The following is an 18,085-nucleotide window of genomic DNA, read 5'->3' on the forward strand; positions in this document are numbered from 1 at the left end:
ATAGAAGAGTCTATTAACTAGAAACCTATATTTTTTTCACTCAAGTCATATAATTTTTACGCGTAATACTTACTTACATCTACCACTTATTGGTAAAAAAAAAACCAAAAAACATACATAAAATCCTTTTAAGACTCTTCTCTTGTAATATGAAAAAAAAAAATTTTTTTTTACCAAAAACACAATTTTTTTTTTCGAATACATTTTTAACAGTAAAAACAAATTATCAACCACCAATGAGGTAGTTTAATTACCCCACCTCCTTCTACTTTCTCCCCAAAAAATATGTTACATTTTACAATATCCTTGAGTTTTAAAAGAAATGCACAGAGAGAAAAAAAATAGAGAAAAAATAAAAGAGAAAAATAAAAAATTCTGGCATCCTTGGCTTATTTAAAATAAAATGAAAAATAAAAATGCAAAAAACGAAAATTACATTAAAATAAAAAAAAAAAATTAAGTGAGTAAGAAAAAATAATAATAAAAAAATTACAAAAAAAATTAAAATCTAGGGCATATGTTTGTTTGTTTGCTGGATTATTATTGCTCTTGTTGTTGTTTTTTTCTACCAGTTTCTCCGTCCTATTCTCATCTCATCTCTTGTATTATTTCTTAACACACCATATAACATATACTTATACCAACCATTACATTACCCCCTTCTCCCGTTTCTTACCATACCAAAATACCATACTTTAATTTTTTTGTTTTTGTAGGTGGTTGATTATATGTCGAACTCATAACTAAGTTGTTATCCTCTTTTTAAATATTAAAAAAAAAACAACGAACGAATATCCATTTTATTCTTCTATACCTATCACACTCCAAAATTTACCCTACATTTTCTATACATATTAAACTTTTACATCATATTGTATGCGGGAAGGATTTACATATTTTATATATGGTGCAAGAAGAAACAAGACGAAGAAAGAAAAGGAGAATATAAAAGAACTAAACCTACAAATTTCAAAAGGGTGCGATTTAATGGAGCATTGCCACTTTATATTTTTATATATTATGTGTTATATTCATGTCTATTTATATATAAGTATATTTAATTTAGATGTTAACAATAGTACAAGACAACAACAACAACAACAACAAAAGAACAACAATAATAAAAATAACTTTATAAAAATAAAATGTACCCTATACATAGAAAGGATAATGCTTTTCTCATGATTACTATATTAAAGATACAATGATTTACATAGTCATCATAATGTAAATAAGAAAAGTAGTTATTTAAAAAAAAAATATGCTTTAATATATTTAATCAAAATAACAGAAAAAAAAGTAAAAAAATAAGGTGGAGAAGGTGGAAAAAATCAAAAAGGAATTCGAAGGACAGCAACAGTAACAGCAACAACAATTACGACAATATTTTACATTATTGTGTATAACTTATTTTCTGGATCACTAACTTTTTAAATATTAATTTTATTCAATTATTATACAAAAAAAATAAATTCAAAATATTTCCAAGTAGCTATACAAATGCAGAGAAAAGAAAATTAATAATTTTTTAATTAAAAATATGTAAATAATTTATACACACAAAAAAAAGAAGAAAAAAAAATCAGAAAATAAACAGATGTTGTTTGACTTACACAAGGTTACAGACATTTTTTTTTCTGAAATATTTATAATTTATTAATATAAAGGTCTCATTTTTATTAATAAAAAGGTCTCTTTTAATTATTGTTAATAATTAGGGAACTATGTTGAAAAAATGCATAACAGGAATTCGAGTTTTTTTTTTCTTTCTTCATTTGCTTTTTGGAACTGTTTATATAGGTCGATTACTTTAATTTAAAATTTTATATTTAAATATAAAAAAAATTTAATGAGTCCTTAGTTTTACTTTTATTATGTTAACCTTTCTCATTCACAATATATAGATTTGTAGATTATATACAGATTATATAATCTAATAGACTATGGGGGGGTTGTACTATCTCCGGTATAACAGTAAAATGCATTAAATTATTTTATTTTCTTTAATGATTTATTATATGTACGCCTTTTTAAGCATATTCTCTATAAAATATTTAAGGAAATGCAGTAAATGTTTTAAGAAGACGGGTTGTTATTGACTTATGGTTGTTAATGACTTTTATTTACTATTGTGAAAAAAAGGACTATGAAAATGGAATCAAACTAATAATACGAGTAATTATAATGAAAATTTCAATTGGTATACTCTGTACTCAGTTTGAGTTTATAATTAATATTATCATAGTTGATTTGGAAGGGTTTTAATTTTTATTCAGTGAAGTTTTTCAAAATTTTAAAATTTAATTTACAGTAGTAATGTACATTATATAATTTTCTATTTAAATCTATAATTCTAATCCATTCTAAAGGGTGTTAATCAAATTTATTTTACAAATTATTACGAAATTAAGAAAATTATTACAGTTCAATTAATCATATATTTATTATGAATCATTAATTTTGAAATTTGAACATAGTATAAATTAAAAAATAACAAAATAATCAAAAGTTAACAGAATAATAATGTAAAAATTATGATATGATTAAAAATTTTGTTTAAATATTCATTAAAAATCATTAAAAATAATTTATTATCGTTTGATTATAATTTACATTTGATTTATGTGTGATTCATACTCACATACTTAGGGTTCTAACACAAAAGTATCTAAAGTACAACAGCTGATAGCAAAGCAAAATATGTACGCATATAGGAATTATATAGAGAGTATTAAAAACTATTTTATTTTTCGTTGCATTCTTATTTACCATTTACACCCAGGAAAGGTTTTGTTCAATAAAATTTTGTTCAATATTAAATGCAATCCATTTTACTGTATCTTATCTCCATATTAGAAATTTAATCAAACAAAAAAAAAAATCTTATCAACTAGAACACTAAATAAATAAGAGGTTTTTTATGGGTGCAATGTAATAATGTCAGAAGAAATAATGTAAAATTGTTATATTATTTACGGTATTAATTAAATAATCGTATAAAATTAATATTTTTTACAATTTATTGCCATTTAATTTTGTATAATTCAAATTCAAACAAAATATATATTTTTTCTGCATGAAATGTGAATTATTGCTTGCAATTTCATGCAATTCTTTCTAGTGCTACCACATATTTCAAAAAATAAATAAATAAAACAATAAAATTAATTATAAAATTTTTTAATGAACACATTTTTTCTATAACTTCCTTGTAAAATAAAAGAAATTTTGAAACTTCAAAAACAGCAGATATGGTCATTAAAAGAATTAGAATTTCCAAAATCTGTAAAAGGGTACCGCTCCAATTTACATAGGATTCCATTTGAAAGCGTATGATAAAAATGTATTTGATATTGTTTCCTTTGATTTTTTTTCTATACTTCTTCAATTCCTCTAAATTTTTACTTTACAATAAAATTCGTGCATTTCACTAATTCAACTATATTACATGTTGCCAAACAAGTCAGGTGTGGTTGTTCATAACAGTGTTCCTACACAGACGTAAAAAAAAAATAAACAAAAACAATACTGAAAACGTATAAGTCTAAGTATAACTTTGTAAAAAATGTGTAATAGCGATAAAGGTGCCCTTTGTATTTATTTATTTATTTTGATTCCGGTATTGATAAGCTGCCAATAGAATGTGTTTTTACTGATAAAATTTATATTCTTATCAAAACAGATTAAGATTTTATTATACCAATTCAATTTTTTTCTTTAATTTTACCGGGAGTGAAATTGATTTAATGGATTTGAATCAATTTTGTTGTAAAAATCAAATTGTTAATTGAAATTAGAGATGCAGTATAAAATTTTACTCATTGGTAATAGATTTTAATAAAAAAAAGCAATTTACCTATAAAACTAATAGGTCATGGATCAAAACTTAATATTGTGAACAACAAGAATCTTAAGAACAAGAAACTTTAAATTAAAGAGAAAAAAAAAATTTATTAATCTTTTACCACAACACAAAAAATTATTAAATTTAATAAATTTATTTTAAATACCAAGTTTAAGTATTTCAGAAATTCGTACAAGTGTTGTTGAAAATTTTTTATAATGAAATTTTTTAAATTCATGTAGAGCAAAATAATTAATATTATATCGTAATATTAAAATTATTATTATCTTCCAATCAGATTGTCATAATTATAATGCATAACAACTATTGCGAGTGTACCTAAGCATAATATCACTCTAGAAAAAATATGTTGCATATAAAAGTATTCAGAAGCATAAATGACAACGTGCATATAGTTGAACAATTAACCTACTTTTAGTATTGCATAAATGCAGTCGAACAACTTTTTCATTAAAAAAAAAATTTGAATAAATTTCGAATATTATTCGATTAAATAAGATTTTAGTAATAAAGTAAAAGTCAAAATTTTCAGATTATCAACGTGAATGCTTTCCAAGATTTTCCTAGATTTAAATATTAGAGGTTTTTATCTCGTAATTGATTTTATATCCCGTGTATTTTATATTAGTTTTGCGATTATTTTTTCTTCTTCTTCTTCTTCTTGTGTTAGGCAGAGTGCCTGTTTTGAACATTATTTACAGCTTTATCGTTTATTGTTCTTGTGAGGTTGAGGTCCAACATTCGCGCCACCTTTTGGGCGGTCTGCCTACTGGTCTCTTCCCACTCGGTTTGCTGGTCATGGTAATTTTCGCAAGTCGGTTGTCACCCATTCTATTGACGTGATCTCTCCAGTATCGCCGTCTGTCACGGGTCCAGCGAACGATATCTTGAATGTTACACTCCTCTCTTATGTCGGTACTGCGTTTTTTGTCTCTTAGTGTGTACCCACATATCTGCCTTAGTGTCTTCATTTCTGTTGTTCGCAATAATTGTTTTGTTTTGGACGTGTCAGATCTTGATTCCGCGGCATATGTCAATATAGGACGCACGCATGTTTTGTAGATACGTATTTTATTATCTAACAGCATGTATCTGTTACTCCATATTACATCACGCAAGTATCCCGATATTGCAGCGCCTTTACTGGCTTGTGCCCTTACTTCTCTATTTGAATCCCGGTCACTGGTCACTTCAACTCCCAAATAATTGAAACTCATCACCTGTTCAATTATAGTGCCGTCTATCGCCAATTTACAACGGAGTGAATCTTTCGAAATGGTCATAGATTTTGTCTTTGACACTGATATTTTCATATTGTAGTGCTCTGCAGTAGTCTTGAATGTGTATAACAGCCTCTGTAAATCATCTTCATTTTCAGCTAGATTATTTTTTAGAATTTTCATTAAATCAACTGAGAATTATTTTAAACTGCAAAAAATCATAAAAATTTAGGAAAAAATTCATTTTTAGATGACAAATATTGTCAATAGTCCGAGATTTTGATATTCATTTTTGAATAAAAAGGAATTTAAAATTAATTGCTGTAGTTTATTTAAGTTTAAAACAATTTATTCAAAACCAACCTTTTTGGAAATTATTCAAAATTTAGCCATATACATAATATACACAATGTTCCAAATACTAAAGTTCTACTATTCTTTTTTCTATTTTTTAATTTGCAAAAATTATTTTAATAGTAAAGTAAAAAGAGCAAAATATTCAGGACGTAAAATAAAGAAAGAAAAAAAACTCAAGGATTTTCATCAATTTAAGTAAATCTCAATTTATTTTGAAAAACTATTTTAAATATTTTTTTTACAAAAAAAAAAAAATAGAAATAAAAAAAAATTAAAGTAAAACATACGGAAAAAGATAACGTTTAAAACAAAGAGACAAGAAAAATTACAAAAAACATAAAAAAGAGCAAAAATAGGAAAAAGAAACGTCCTCGATCTCCTAGAATATTTAATCATATTTTTATGCTTACTTTTTATATACTTATATAAATATTTACGTACTGCATACAAATAAAAAAAAAATATTGTCCTTATTTTTTAATCATCCTAATTTCATGCATCCCTCACATTCATTATGAACTTTTCATTAAAGTTTTTCTTTTCAATAATACGAATTTTCCCTTCACTTTTCGGTTCCAAAAAAATAATAATAATAATAACAATAATAATAATGATAAAACCCTGGCATTTTTTTTCCTTCTTAAAGTAAAATCCTTGTTATAAATTTACATAATATTATTTCCTGCCTCCTTCTTACTCCACCCATATAATAAAAAAATTTCTTTCATTTTCATATCTCTTTAGACTTTCTTTCTGTATACACATAATTTCAAAATTGAATAGTAAATATTCAATTGAGACAGTCAGTTGATTCAAATAAATTGAAATTGAAAGAGGGAAAAAGAGTGAGAGAATAAGAAAATTGAGATGGATATTATAAATTTATGCCTACTTTTTCTTTCTTTTTCTCTTCCTTTTTCTTTTTTGTTGAATAATCAACATTTTCTGTATTGATGACGAAGATGACGACAATGATTATGATGACGATGATTATGATGATGTTGATATTTTGTTAGTAATAACATTTTATGTTTAAAGATGACGTATTATGGGACTAAATTGAATGTGCATATGTCTATATAGTCGTATATAAGAGGGTGGCATATTAAAAATATGATAAGAGAAAGATATGAATGAAAATATGTTTTTGAATGTTTTTTTGTTAAGTGGATGAATTTATAGAAATAAAATTTTTTCATATTTTCAAGAATGAAGTGGGAACTGGGAGTGCGTCTTTATTTTGTACTCCAACTGAATGATTTTGCATAAAATTTAATTTATTGTTGTTGTTCTTCTTCTTTTTCCATTTTTTTTTATTTATTATTTTATTAAATTTTTTTAAATAGAATTTTTATAGCATATACTTATGCACATGGCACATCTATATATTAACAAAATCTAATATAGTCTCTGATATGATTTTAAAGGTCAACGAATTAGTTATGTAATATTTTAAAAGACTGAATGGGCACAAAACACCAAAGTTCAACTTTAAAAAAGAAAGTAGAGTATATAGAAAAAGGGAAAGAAATTTAAAATTAATTTTAAAAAAGTATGACTTGTGAGTTTCTATTCTATTTTTGAGTTACACGCGAGTCATATGACAAATTTTTATTAAATAATAGACCAAATAAAAATAACATTATGATTAATTTAAAAATATGCTATAAGTTCATAATAAATCAATTATTCTTTGTGTTAAATTTCAGAATATACTTTTATAAACTAGAAATATATATAACTCATAAAGTAACAAAAATAATATTATACGACTGTTATACAAAGTAATTGCAAGTTAATAATAATATTTGAATATGTATGTAGAAAACAATTCGTGAATACTTCACATAACATGAACAGCTTAATGTTTTTAAGGGAATATTTTTTTGTTATACTCAAATGAGATTAAATGAGAAGCATTTATAATAAAGAAATTTTAATATTCGATTGAAAATTTTATTAAATCAAATGGATGGAAAAGGATTTTTATTGAAATTCTCTAATTTTGTGTTCTAATTGCATACTTACAGGGTACACGAATTTGTTAAAATGAGTAAAATTAAAATGATTGAATTACATTCTTTAACATGATCGCACACATATAAACAAAATATTTGATAGAGGGAAATTCGGCAATATATTTTAGAATTGATAAAAAGTAGATAAAATTTATATTAATTTTAAATTAGCATGTAACAAATGTGGCTCAAATTATTTATTTAAACCATAAAACATAAAAACATTCATCAAACCGAAGAGAAAAATGCAAAATTATATAGGGTAAAAAAATTAAAAACTTAAAATTTTTGATTCTTATAAGTAGTTTGAAATCACAAAATTTTAATTTTCATATATTTCTGAATAATAAGCCTCGAAAATAGAATTAATTAAAAAAAAAACATTTTGATATTAAGAAATTTGAATAATAATTTCTTGAAAATTTTCTGGAAAGGAATGCCTTGAACTGCGAAACTGTAAATTTTTCATTTAAATGTAAATTTTCTAAAACTTTCCAGTTTTAATTTTAAAAAATGTCTTTCCAAAAACCACTTGTTTTGATAATCTTCCTTAATTTTCATTCTTAATACTATATATGTAATTCAATAATTTGTTAATTAGACTGCTTCTATAGTTCTTACATTTTGCAAGGATTTGAAAATGAAATCAGGAAAACTTTTGCCAAAATTTTAACTTTTAATTTCGTATTCTTTTTACTTTAAATAACATTTTAATTTCATATATAATTTTCAGAAATTCAAAAATAAAATTTACAAGAAATTCAATATTGTGCTTTTACACGAAATTAAATATATATATTTAAAATAATATAAATTTTATTTTAACCCAGATTTATTTTTATATTGAGTACATGGCAAATATTAAATGCAGTCATTTATAAAATTTAATCTTTCAACTATCAAAAATATTTGACAATATTATCGAAAATCAATTCTAAAAATTTTATCAATAATATTACCTATAAAACTATAATTCAAATTTAATTAAAATTTCTATAAAACTAAAATTTAATTAAAATTAAAGTGCAATTGACTTTTTGATTTGAAAACTTTGCAAATATTATCGAGTAAAATTTTAAATAAATTCAAATCAAGCTTTAATTCCCTTTTTCATTAAAATTAATGGGATTAAACTAAAAAAAAACAAAAATTTCCCATATACAACTATTCAGATATTCATTTGGAATAATAAAAAAAAAAATCAACCCAAAAAAATTTTATATAGTTATAGTTTTCAACATAAAAAACCTCAAATATTTTTTTATTAAGGATCAATATTCTATTTACATAAGTATCTATGTATTCGTTAAATATAAGTATTAAAATTACTGCTAAAAATTTTAAATAATTAATTATATTGAATTTTAAATTAAAGTACATACGAATAAGTATTAAATACCTGAATTATATGTGTATAATCCAAGTATACATGATTGCGTTCTGAACAAACACAATAAGTGTATACTTTTAAGTATATGTACATTTGTATATATATATATAGGTAAAAATTTAAATATGTATAATACAATAGTCCTTATGGTAACACAAAATATATTTGGAAATAAGTATATCTAAGGTTTTATCCAAGTATATCCTTAAATAAAAAAAAATAATACGCAATTTCCTTCTGCCCTAAATACAGTTGTAAATAAATACACAAAATATGACACTCGTATAAACAACATAATATCATATGTATGTACATAAATAGAATTCTAAAAACATATCTTTATATCATACCTAATTATATGCGTAGGTATGTAATGTACGTAAGTACTTGTATTTCAAATCCTTTGTGTTTTTTGATTAAATATTGTTTCATTAATTATTGAACATTTTTTACAATTTTTTTTTTTATAATATTACATTTTACCCTAACATGTTATTGTAAAGTATGATAGTTATTTTCCATTAAATTAAAAGTACAAATAAAATCAATGTTCAATTTATAACAATAATTTTATTATTTTTTTTTTTGTAGTTAAAAATTACGTTTTTATGACCTAGAAAAATTTTCAAAATAAAACAGGTGTGTATAATAGTTATTTTTATTTTGTTATTTTGATTATTTTTTATTTAACCCATCAACTTATCAACTAACCAATCAATTTTTGTACACCCACAGAACGTCATGTTTTAATGACATATAAAAAAGAAAAATAGACCAGCAATGGAAAATATTTTTATATCCTTTTTCTCATTCACGCTGAATATTTTTTTGTATATATGTATGTATGCAAGAACTTTAATAACAAAAAGGATATTCTTCATGTTTCCAATACGAAGAACAAACTGCATATTTAAAAAGTTTTTAATAATTAAAATTACTATTACAAGAGTGTGAATGTGAATTAGTCCGGGCTTTTAGATTATTTCTTAATAGCAAATGAACGCCTTCCTTAACAGTTCAAAATTTACTTTTAGGTAAATTTAAAGAGAGAATTAAAAAGTTTGCAACAAAGGGTGAAAAAGAGAGAATATAAAAAGGAAAGTAGGGCGAAACAATTTAAATTTTAAACCAGATTTAAACACATAAAATTGAAAAGTAATGATGGGGCGTATAGAAAGAATGAGCAGAGAGAATGATTATGAATTTCAAATCAATAAAACTTAAAAAAACAAACTTTCTCCATTCATATATTTCTGGTATTTATTCCTGAAACAAGAATAAATTTTAAATATTTCAACAACAATAATAAAAAGAATATTTAATGTGGCATTCCATTTCATACCCATTTCAAAATCATTTAATACTCATTTTGTGTAAAAATATAAAATATATTTAGTTAAACTTTATGGTTATAAACACAAATTTATAAATACCAAGCGATAAAATATTAAATACTTACATAAATGATAGGTAAATTTGTTGTTATGTCTATGTCTCTTCAATATTTATATGTATATGTATATAATATGCAAACAAAACTTAATACACAAAAGAATTGGATCAACTCACTTCTCTCATTTTTCTATGCTCTTTTCCACATCATTCCTTCTCTTTTCTTTTCTATCAAAAATTTTCTATTATTAAATATACAAAATAATCTATCTCCCTATCAACACTCTTACAATAATGATAACAAAAAACAAAGAAGAGAAAATCAAATGGACAAAATGTAATGATAAAAATAAATAAAGAAATAATATAAAAATATATGTATATAGGAAGAGAATTGGAATATATAAGAAAAACAAAAAAAAGGACTCTATATTATATTTTGCCTGTAAAACATTTGAATACGAAAACAATTGAATTGGAATACAAAAAAAAGGAATGAAAAATGAAGTTTTATTTTTGAGGGAAAGATGAGGGTTTGTTGGGACGATGGTTTTAGTTGATTTAAATAGAACTGCTGTTGCTTTTGTTTACGGTATTATTTTTTAATGGTCTTGTTGCTATGTATAACTTATATAATTCCCATTTTATAAATTCATATTAAATATAAATACAAATATAGGTATTCTAAATTCTCTTAGGTATTGTAATTGCTATTATATATACTATACTTAAGCTTGTTGAAAAGTATTGTTGAGAATTAAATTTTGTTTTTTTTTTTTTTTATTTAAATTTTAAATGAATTTTTAAATTGATGTTAAATATGAAAAATTAAATTTATAATAGTATTTCTGTTGGTGTAAAATTAAATCGTATTTTAAAAGTTGTACAAAATTTATTGATTTTAAATTATATTTCAATTATAGAATCGAATGATGAGAGAACATTGACTTGGAAGACTTTATACATTAAATTCATTAGATCTATTGTATATTATTCTTTCGTGAATTATTTAAAATATTCAAACATAATTGTATTTGCACTAGTCCTTCTTATTTTCTATGTACCTATGTTTACATTAGAATTCTAAATCGATGGTGGGACTATGGATGTGATTGAATATTGTATATAAATCAAATTGTAAAGCAAAATATATTATTGAAATGGCAAAAAAAAAATCAAAATCTCTCTAAAAATCTATATAGGTATTTATTACTCAATTTTTTTTTCTGTTTGCGAATCATTCTCATATAATTTAGAATGGGAAGATTATTCTTGCTTTAGAAAGTTAATTATTATCTTAATTAACTTCTAAATGGCTTTGGCAAAGTTAATTGATGAAGACAAATATATATAGAAAAAGGAAATCTTAAATAAGTATATTACTATCAGTTGGTAAACAAAATGGTAATTAATTAGTTACCAAGAAATAAATTTTTAATAAGAATATATAACATTTGGGCAGAACATGATTACATTAAAGTTGAATTCAAATATTACAACCTTAAATCCATTACTAATTCGAAATCTGAAATCCACCTTAAATATTTCTGCCAAATATGAGGCAATTAAATCAATAAGACAACAATTAAATCAATCCCAATTATGCTCTAAAACCACACAGATTTTTTTTTATTGAATAGTTTTTAAATGTCGAAATTGGGATTTTAAGTATAAAATTTTAAAAAAATAAATTTCTATATTCAAAATGAAATTATGAAATAACAATCTAATTGCCGAAATAAGGAATTATAGTGGGAAAATATCTGACATGTTTACTAATATAAAAAGTTATTAGAAATCAGATACTCACATTGTATAACAGTGGCCTAGTTCGGACTCAAAATTTTAGCAGGCAAAATACAATTGACTTTACGATATTAGAATCAACCTTAATAAATTCTATATTTTATTCAGTTTTATGTACTTCAAATTTAATATTAAATTAAGCATAATATTAAAAATATATTTAATTAAAATCCTCCTTAAAGTTACCAAGAAACACGTTCCCTTAATATTCAATAATATTCAATATATATAGTTAGTTGGTTGGTTAGGAGATAAACAAATAATTTTCTTCTCTTTAACAAAGCAAAAAATAGAAAAATAATAAAAAAACATTTAATTTACCTCTGGGACATTTTTCTCTTCTTCTATTGTTTTTGGGACTCAATTTTATTTTTGTTGTTTTTGTATCTTTTGGGTTTATAACAACTTTTTTATTTCCTTACTTTATTTTATCTTTTTTTGAAGATTATGTGGAAAATTTTCATTTTTTTCTTGTGATATGAAAAATAAAGAAAAACTTAATATTTTCTCCTTTTTTTTCTCTCCTCTTTCTCTTTTTTATGTTCGCAATAATTTAAAGTTGTCAAAATTAAAAAGAAAAACAAAAGGAAATTAAGTTAATCAATTTGTAATTTGGTATTCAAAAACTATACATACAAAAAAAAATAGAAATTAATAAAAAATACAAATAAAATGAACAAATTGTACACAATCGGAAATGCCCCTTTCTTTTTAAATGGTTTCTTTATTTATAACCATTTTTTTATGAATTCGGACAGACTATTATGTATGAAACAAGAGAAACAGAGGGAGAAAGAGAAAATGACAATACCGAGAGAAAAAAAAAGTTAGTAAAACGACATAAATAAAATAAAAAATTGTAGCAAAAATATTTTAGCATGGGGCTAGCCCAAACCCCAATTCTATTCAATGTTTATATTTGGTTTTTTTCCATTTTGATAAAATTTTCAAGGGGAGAATAAATTGTTTATAGAAGCAAAGGTACAATGCGAAGGAATTTTAAAAACAAAAAATAAAAAAATTTCTTTTTTGGTAACGAAATTTAGTTTTTGCACGCGATAAATTTTTTCAAGCGTGAAATCAAAATATTTTATAAAAGAAATTTTTCTTTTATCATTATAAAAAATATTGCAAGAAATTAAACAAAAAAAAAACAGGGGCAGGGATCTGTTTAGAAATCATGCATTCTATAATCTATTTTTCTATTATTTATTTACAAAAACCAAAAAAAAAAAAAAGAAATAAAATAAAAATTAAGAAGGGCGAATGTCAAAAAAGAAAGAGAGAATGGAGACTTCAAAACTAATACAAATGTCTATTTCAGATTTCAAAATCATCGTCAACGTGAATAGAATATTAATTCTTTTCTTATATTTTTCCTCTATCGAACTCTCGATTAACCCCCTATCCAAAATGTTGTTTTTTTTTTGTGATTTTTGACAAATATAAAGATTATATTATAGATCAGAGGGTTAATAGGCTGACCATTATTTTATAAAATCAAAATATAAATATTAAATAAAGAAGAAACAAAGAAAATATTTTTAGGATTTTGTTCAAATTTAAAAGAAAAGCAAATTTCACGTCCTTTTTAGTTTTAATAGTTTTTTTTTGTTAAATTTTAAAATATTTGAACTAGCATTAAAGCAGTGATGAAAATGGTTAAGGATAACAGTGTTCAATAATCAAGGTGAATTTTAAGTGGAATTCTGAAATCATGAATATAAAAATCGAAATATAAGAAAAAGGATATACCAAAAAAAAGAAAACCTTTTAAGATTTCAAACACCTGCTTATAGATATAGTTCTATTCTATAAAAAGAAATGGAAAACCTTTTCGAATTTTTAATTTTTTTTTTTATTTAATTTTAAGGTCAATCAATTTTTGAAGGCGATTATAATGAATTCATGTTTTTTCTATTTTTTATATATGTATGTAAAAAATAAAGATAGGCGAACGATTTGAAAACATTTTTATTATTCTATTATAGGGTTTGTTTTTCTTAACCATTTTACATTTTAACTATTAATAGAGACCTATTATTGTTTATTTATAATATAATACTAACAACACCTACATTTACGTACACACCAATTCATTTCTAAATTTTGTAACATTTTAAGTAGGAGTTTTTGATATTTTCATTTCTGAAAAGTGGGAGTATAAAGACACAATTAGGGAGAACACAATATTATAGAGAAATGGAATGATATTTAAATAAAAAACAAAGGCAAAAAATTCAGCTCTATTTTTTAAATAGAAAGAAATTAATACTTAGCCTATGTCTTATAATGTAAAATATTCTATAAAATATCAACGTAGATGTCATAATAATGAACGAATATATATTATATACATATATATATATAATTTTTAGTTTATTTGCTGTTTCTGTATTGAATATGAGAACAAAGGTTAATTGATATAACCTAATTTTAAAGTTAAACGAAAAATGCGTATATGTATGTATGTATGCACATAAAAATCAAAATTTTTTAATATATAGATAAAAAAAAAAATTAATTTAAGTATTAAATGACAGTCTCTAGGCAATTAAATTGCACGTATAAAATTTAGTATCTCACAATATAAAATTATTTTAATTGGAAAGAGAGAAAAATATCTTGTACATCTAGATCTAATTAAAAGTATATGGAAAGTTTCTAAGAGTTTGAATTAAAATTGATATTAGGAAATATATACATGATTTGACTTTCCAAAAATGTTTGCAATGTAGTATCAAATACATGGTTTACATTCATATACAATTTATTTAATCCAGATGGAATGATTTTCAATTTTGAAAATTGTATTCCAATTAGACTTATACTCGTAAATAAGGAGCTCAGCACATTAATTGCCTACTTATAAAAATAACATTTCGAATAAATCGCGATTGAAATGTTAAATATGTAATTTTAAAAAAAAATTTTAAAAGGTAAAAATAAACTTATGTCAAAATTGAGTGAAAAGAGGAGTAAACTAAATATTTTGAAAATATAGAACAATTCTTTAACCCATTACAGCTCTATTGAACATAATAACTCATTTTTGCTAAAATGTAAGATAGGCCACTAATGTGCTGAGTGCCTCAAATGTTTGGTGAGAAAATTTTTAGAAACAATTTGTATTACATAAAATGAAATAAAATTTATCATATCAATCTAAAATTTCACAGTAATATTATAGGTTTAAGCCTGTAAATTCCTATGTCCCTGGGTTAAGAGAGAATTGGTATAAGAGCGAAATGCAATGATTTCGAAAGAATTCCAGAAATTATTTTTTCGGTGTTTTGCATGCTCTTTTACACCCTAAAAAGCAAAAATTTTTATATTAGACCTAAAATAAAATTTGTGAGTTTAAGTCTCTAATTTTGTACGTTCTTACCTAAATTTCGGATTTTTTTTAATTCCTTTTTAAAGTGTATACAAATATGTCTGTATTCTATTTAGAAATATATATTTTTTGAATAAATATTTTGTTTATACAAGTGTTTTTTCGTTTTTAAGCTTTAAGAGGTTATTAAACTTTACTTTATTTGAAAACAAAATAACCTAGAAAATACCGTAGGACAGGTCACGGAGAAATTGACTGAGCTGATAATTACTGCGAATTGAATTTTTCATTAATATGTACTTTACTATATTTAAAATTTTTATATAATTTTGATTAATTGGCACCTAAAACAGTATGTGTTCAGTTTCCAATTTTAATATAGCTAATTCATTTTCTAATCTACATAATGTATATACATTTGTATTAATAATGCTAATGAATTTTTTCGAAAATTTAAAGTAACTTCTTTGTTGTATATTTCTTTACTTTATATTTCAATTTCCAATCAGAAAAAAATTAATTTCTGCTCTGATTCGTTTTATTTTTATGAATATTGTCAATAACTTTAGCTAGCATAAATTTAGTTATCATAAATAACTTCTAATACCATACTTAATTTTACAATTTAAGAAAATTAAAGTATTTAAGAACAACAATAAAAAAATCACTTAACCAAAATAGTCACATAATTGCTGATTCTAAATATAAATTAAATGTTTCATAAAACTTTGTAAAACTTTCATAAAAATTATTTATTATATATAAGCACTTATAAAAATTAAATACATTAATAACATATAGAAAATCATATAAATTAAAAAAAAAATCTTAAATGTTCTAAGTATAAAAATGTGTGTCTCTATTTCAATGTTTCAATGACCGCAGAGTGTAACTTTTAAGCACAAGCATATAGGAGGTCCATATACATGTATGCATACATAAAAGCAAGAACAAAACAAAAATTACGTGACACATTTTATTAATATGACAAATTTTTGTTGTAATAATGTTGACCATTATTTAATACATAAGTAAGAGTAAGTATGTACTTGTACAAGAGATTTTTATTTTATCCCTTATTATTGTTAAATATTAACATACTATACATATATATTCGCAATTTAAGGGAGTAAAACTATATAGAACAGTTTATACGTTGGTCACACACTCGTGAGAACTTCGTATATGAAAATTTTCTTTGCTTTTGATTTTTTTTTTTTGTTTTCTCGAAATAAGTTACAATATACGGCAATATGCTTTAATAAAATGTTAAGTCATTCTCATAATTAAGTGTCAATTAAAGAGCTCTTAACAAAAATTAAAGAGATTCCATTTTTATACAAAGTGGGGAAGTTTTTTTTAAAAGAAAAGCAAATAAAATTGAACAAAATAAGAGAAAAAAAATGCTTTTAAAATAATAAGAAAAAAAAAGTAAACATATTTTTTTTCTGACCTAAATTTAAAAAAGAAATGTTGCATCAAACCAATGGTTTGTATTTTTAGTGCTTTTTCCTTGTATTGAAAGCACAAGTGAAAATACTGCTTTTAAATACAGTCTATGTATACCTACCGCACTATTAATATATTAATTTCATTTATATAGGAAACTATTTCTAGGATTGCATATTTTTAGGATGAACGATTCATGCAGTCTTTGAAATAAAGCAAAAATTAATATAAAAAGGGGTTTACATAACGCTCGATTTAAGGGGTTAATTGTGTGAGTTAAGGTAAATAATTATATTTTTTAATGTCATGGAATTTACCGTTAGCTTTTTGCGTTCATAGAAATTTGAAAAAGCTCGCGGTTTCGGAAATATAAGGCATAAAAAATTCAAATATTACAAATTTCAAGAGGCGATAACTTGAAAGCGGGTGGAGATGTAAAAAAATTTTCTTCTACCGAAATGAACTATTTATAAGTGCCTAAAAACTATTAATTTTTCAGGTTTTCACAACCTGGGATCTAGAAGAAAAACGACAACAAAAATTAAAAGAAAAAAAACGGATTTTAGATAACGGTAAATTTGAACGGCCATTTTGTTTTTTTAAAGTTTAACTAAAGTATGTCGCGATAGGAGAAGCAAGCCACTGGCTTTCTGCGTTTGCAAAATTCGAAAAATGCTTATGCACTATTAAATAGCATTTTTAGGGTTTTTAGGGGTATACTTTCTAGAGGGGGGAGATAGGTAAAAATTTTCTTCTACGGAAATAAGTTTCTAGTAAAGATCTATGTACATATTAAATTTCAGCTTTCTATCTTAAAGGATGTAGAAGTTTTGTAAACATATCCATAGACGGACGGACGGACAGAGTGAAACTAATAAGCACTTTTTTCCAAAAATTTTTTGGAAAAGTACTAAAAATAACAAACGGCAACTTAAATAACAACATGAAAACTTTAAATTTAATAATAAACCTTTTTTTTTGTTTTTGCTGACTATTGTAAAAGAAAATATTTGTTTTTTTTTTTTGTCTGAAAAAGAAAAACTTTTAAGGCGCAAATTATAACTTTTTTTTTCTAATACAATTTACAAAATATCCTTTTTATATATAATCAGGAATCAGGATAAAATGATATTTATCAAGTTGAATTATTTATTATACGGATATTTTTATGATTATCTCAGAGGAATCGTAAAACAAATGAATGAAGAAAGAGAGAAAGAAACAAAACCAGAAAATAACAAATTATCCTTT

At 23.5% G+C, this 18,085-nt stretch overlaps 2 protein-coding genes across 3 annotated transcripts in view; both read right to left on the bottom strand.

Annotated features, from left to right (window-relative positions):
* Positions 1–18,085, bottom strand: part of LOC129606079 (CD63 antigen) — a 62,928-nt gene that overhangs the window by 14,362 nt on the left and 30,481 nt on the right. The gene's annotated exons all lie outside the window — the stretch shown is intronic.
* Positions 4,576–5,178, bottom strand: LOC129606020 (uncharacterized). The gene has a single exon (XM_055516070.1). The coding sequence runs from the start codon at positions 5,176–5,178 to the stop codon at positions 4,576–4,578; it is 603 nt and encodes a 200-aa protein (XP_055372045.1).

This window comes from Condylostylus longicornis, unplaced genomic scaffold, assembly GCF_029603195.1.
Source record: "Condylostylus longicornis isolate FDR11 unplaced genomic scaffold, ASM2960319v2 ptg000017l, whole genome shotgun sequence".
Taxonomy (NCBI): Eukaryota; Metazoa; Arthropoda; class Insecta; order Diptera; family Dolichopodidae; genus Condylostylus; species Condylostylus longicornis.

Excerpts from the sequence above, each read along its gene's own strand:
- LOC129606020 (XM_055516070.1), bottom strand. The coding sequence starts at position 5,178 with ATGAAAATATCAGTGTCAAAGACAAAATCTATGACCATTTCGAAAGAT.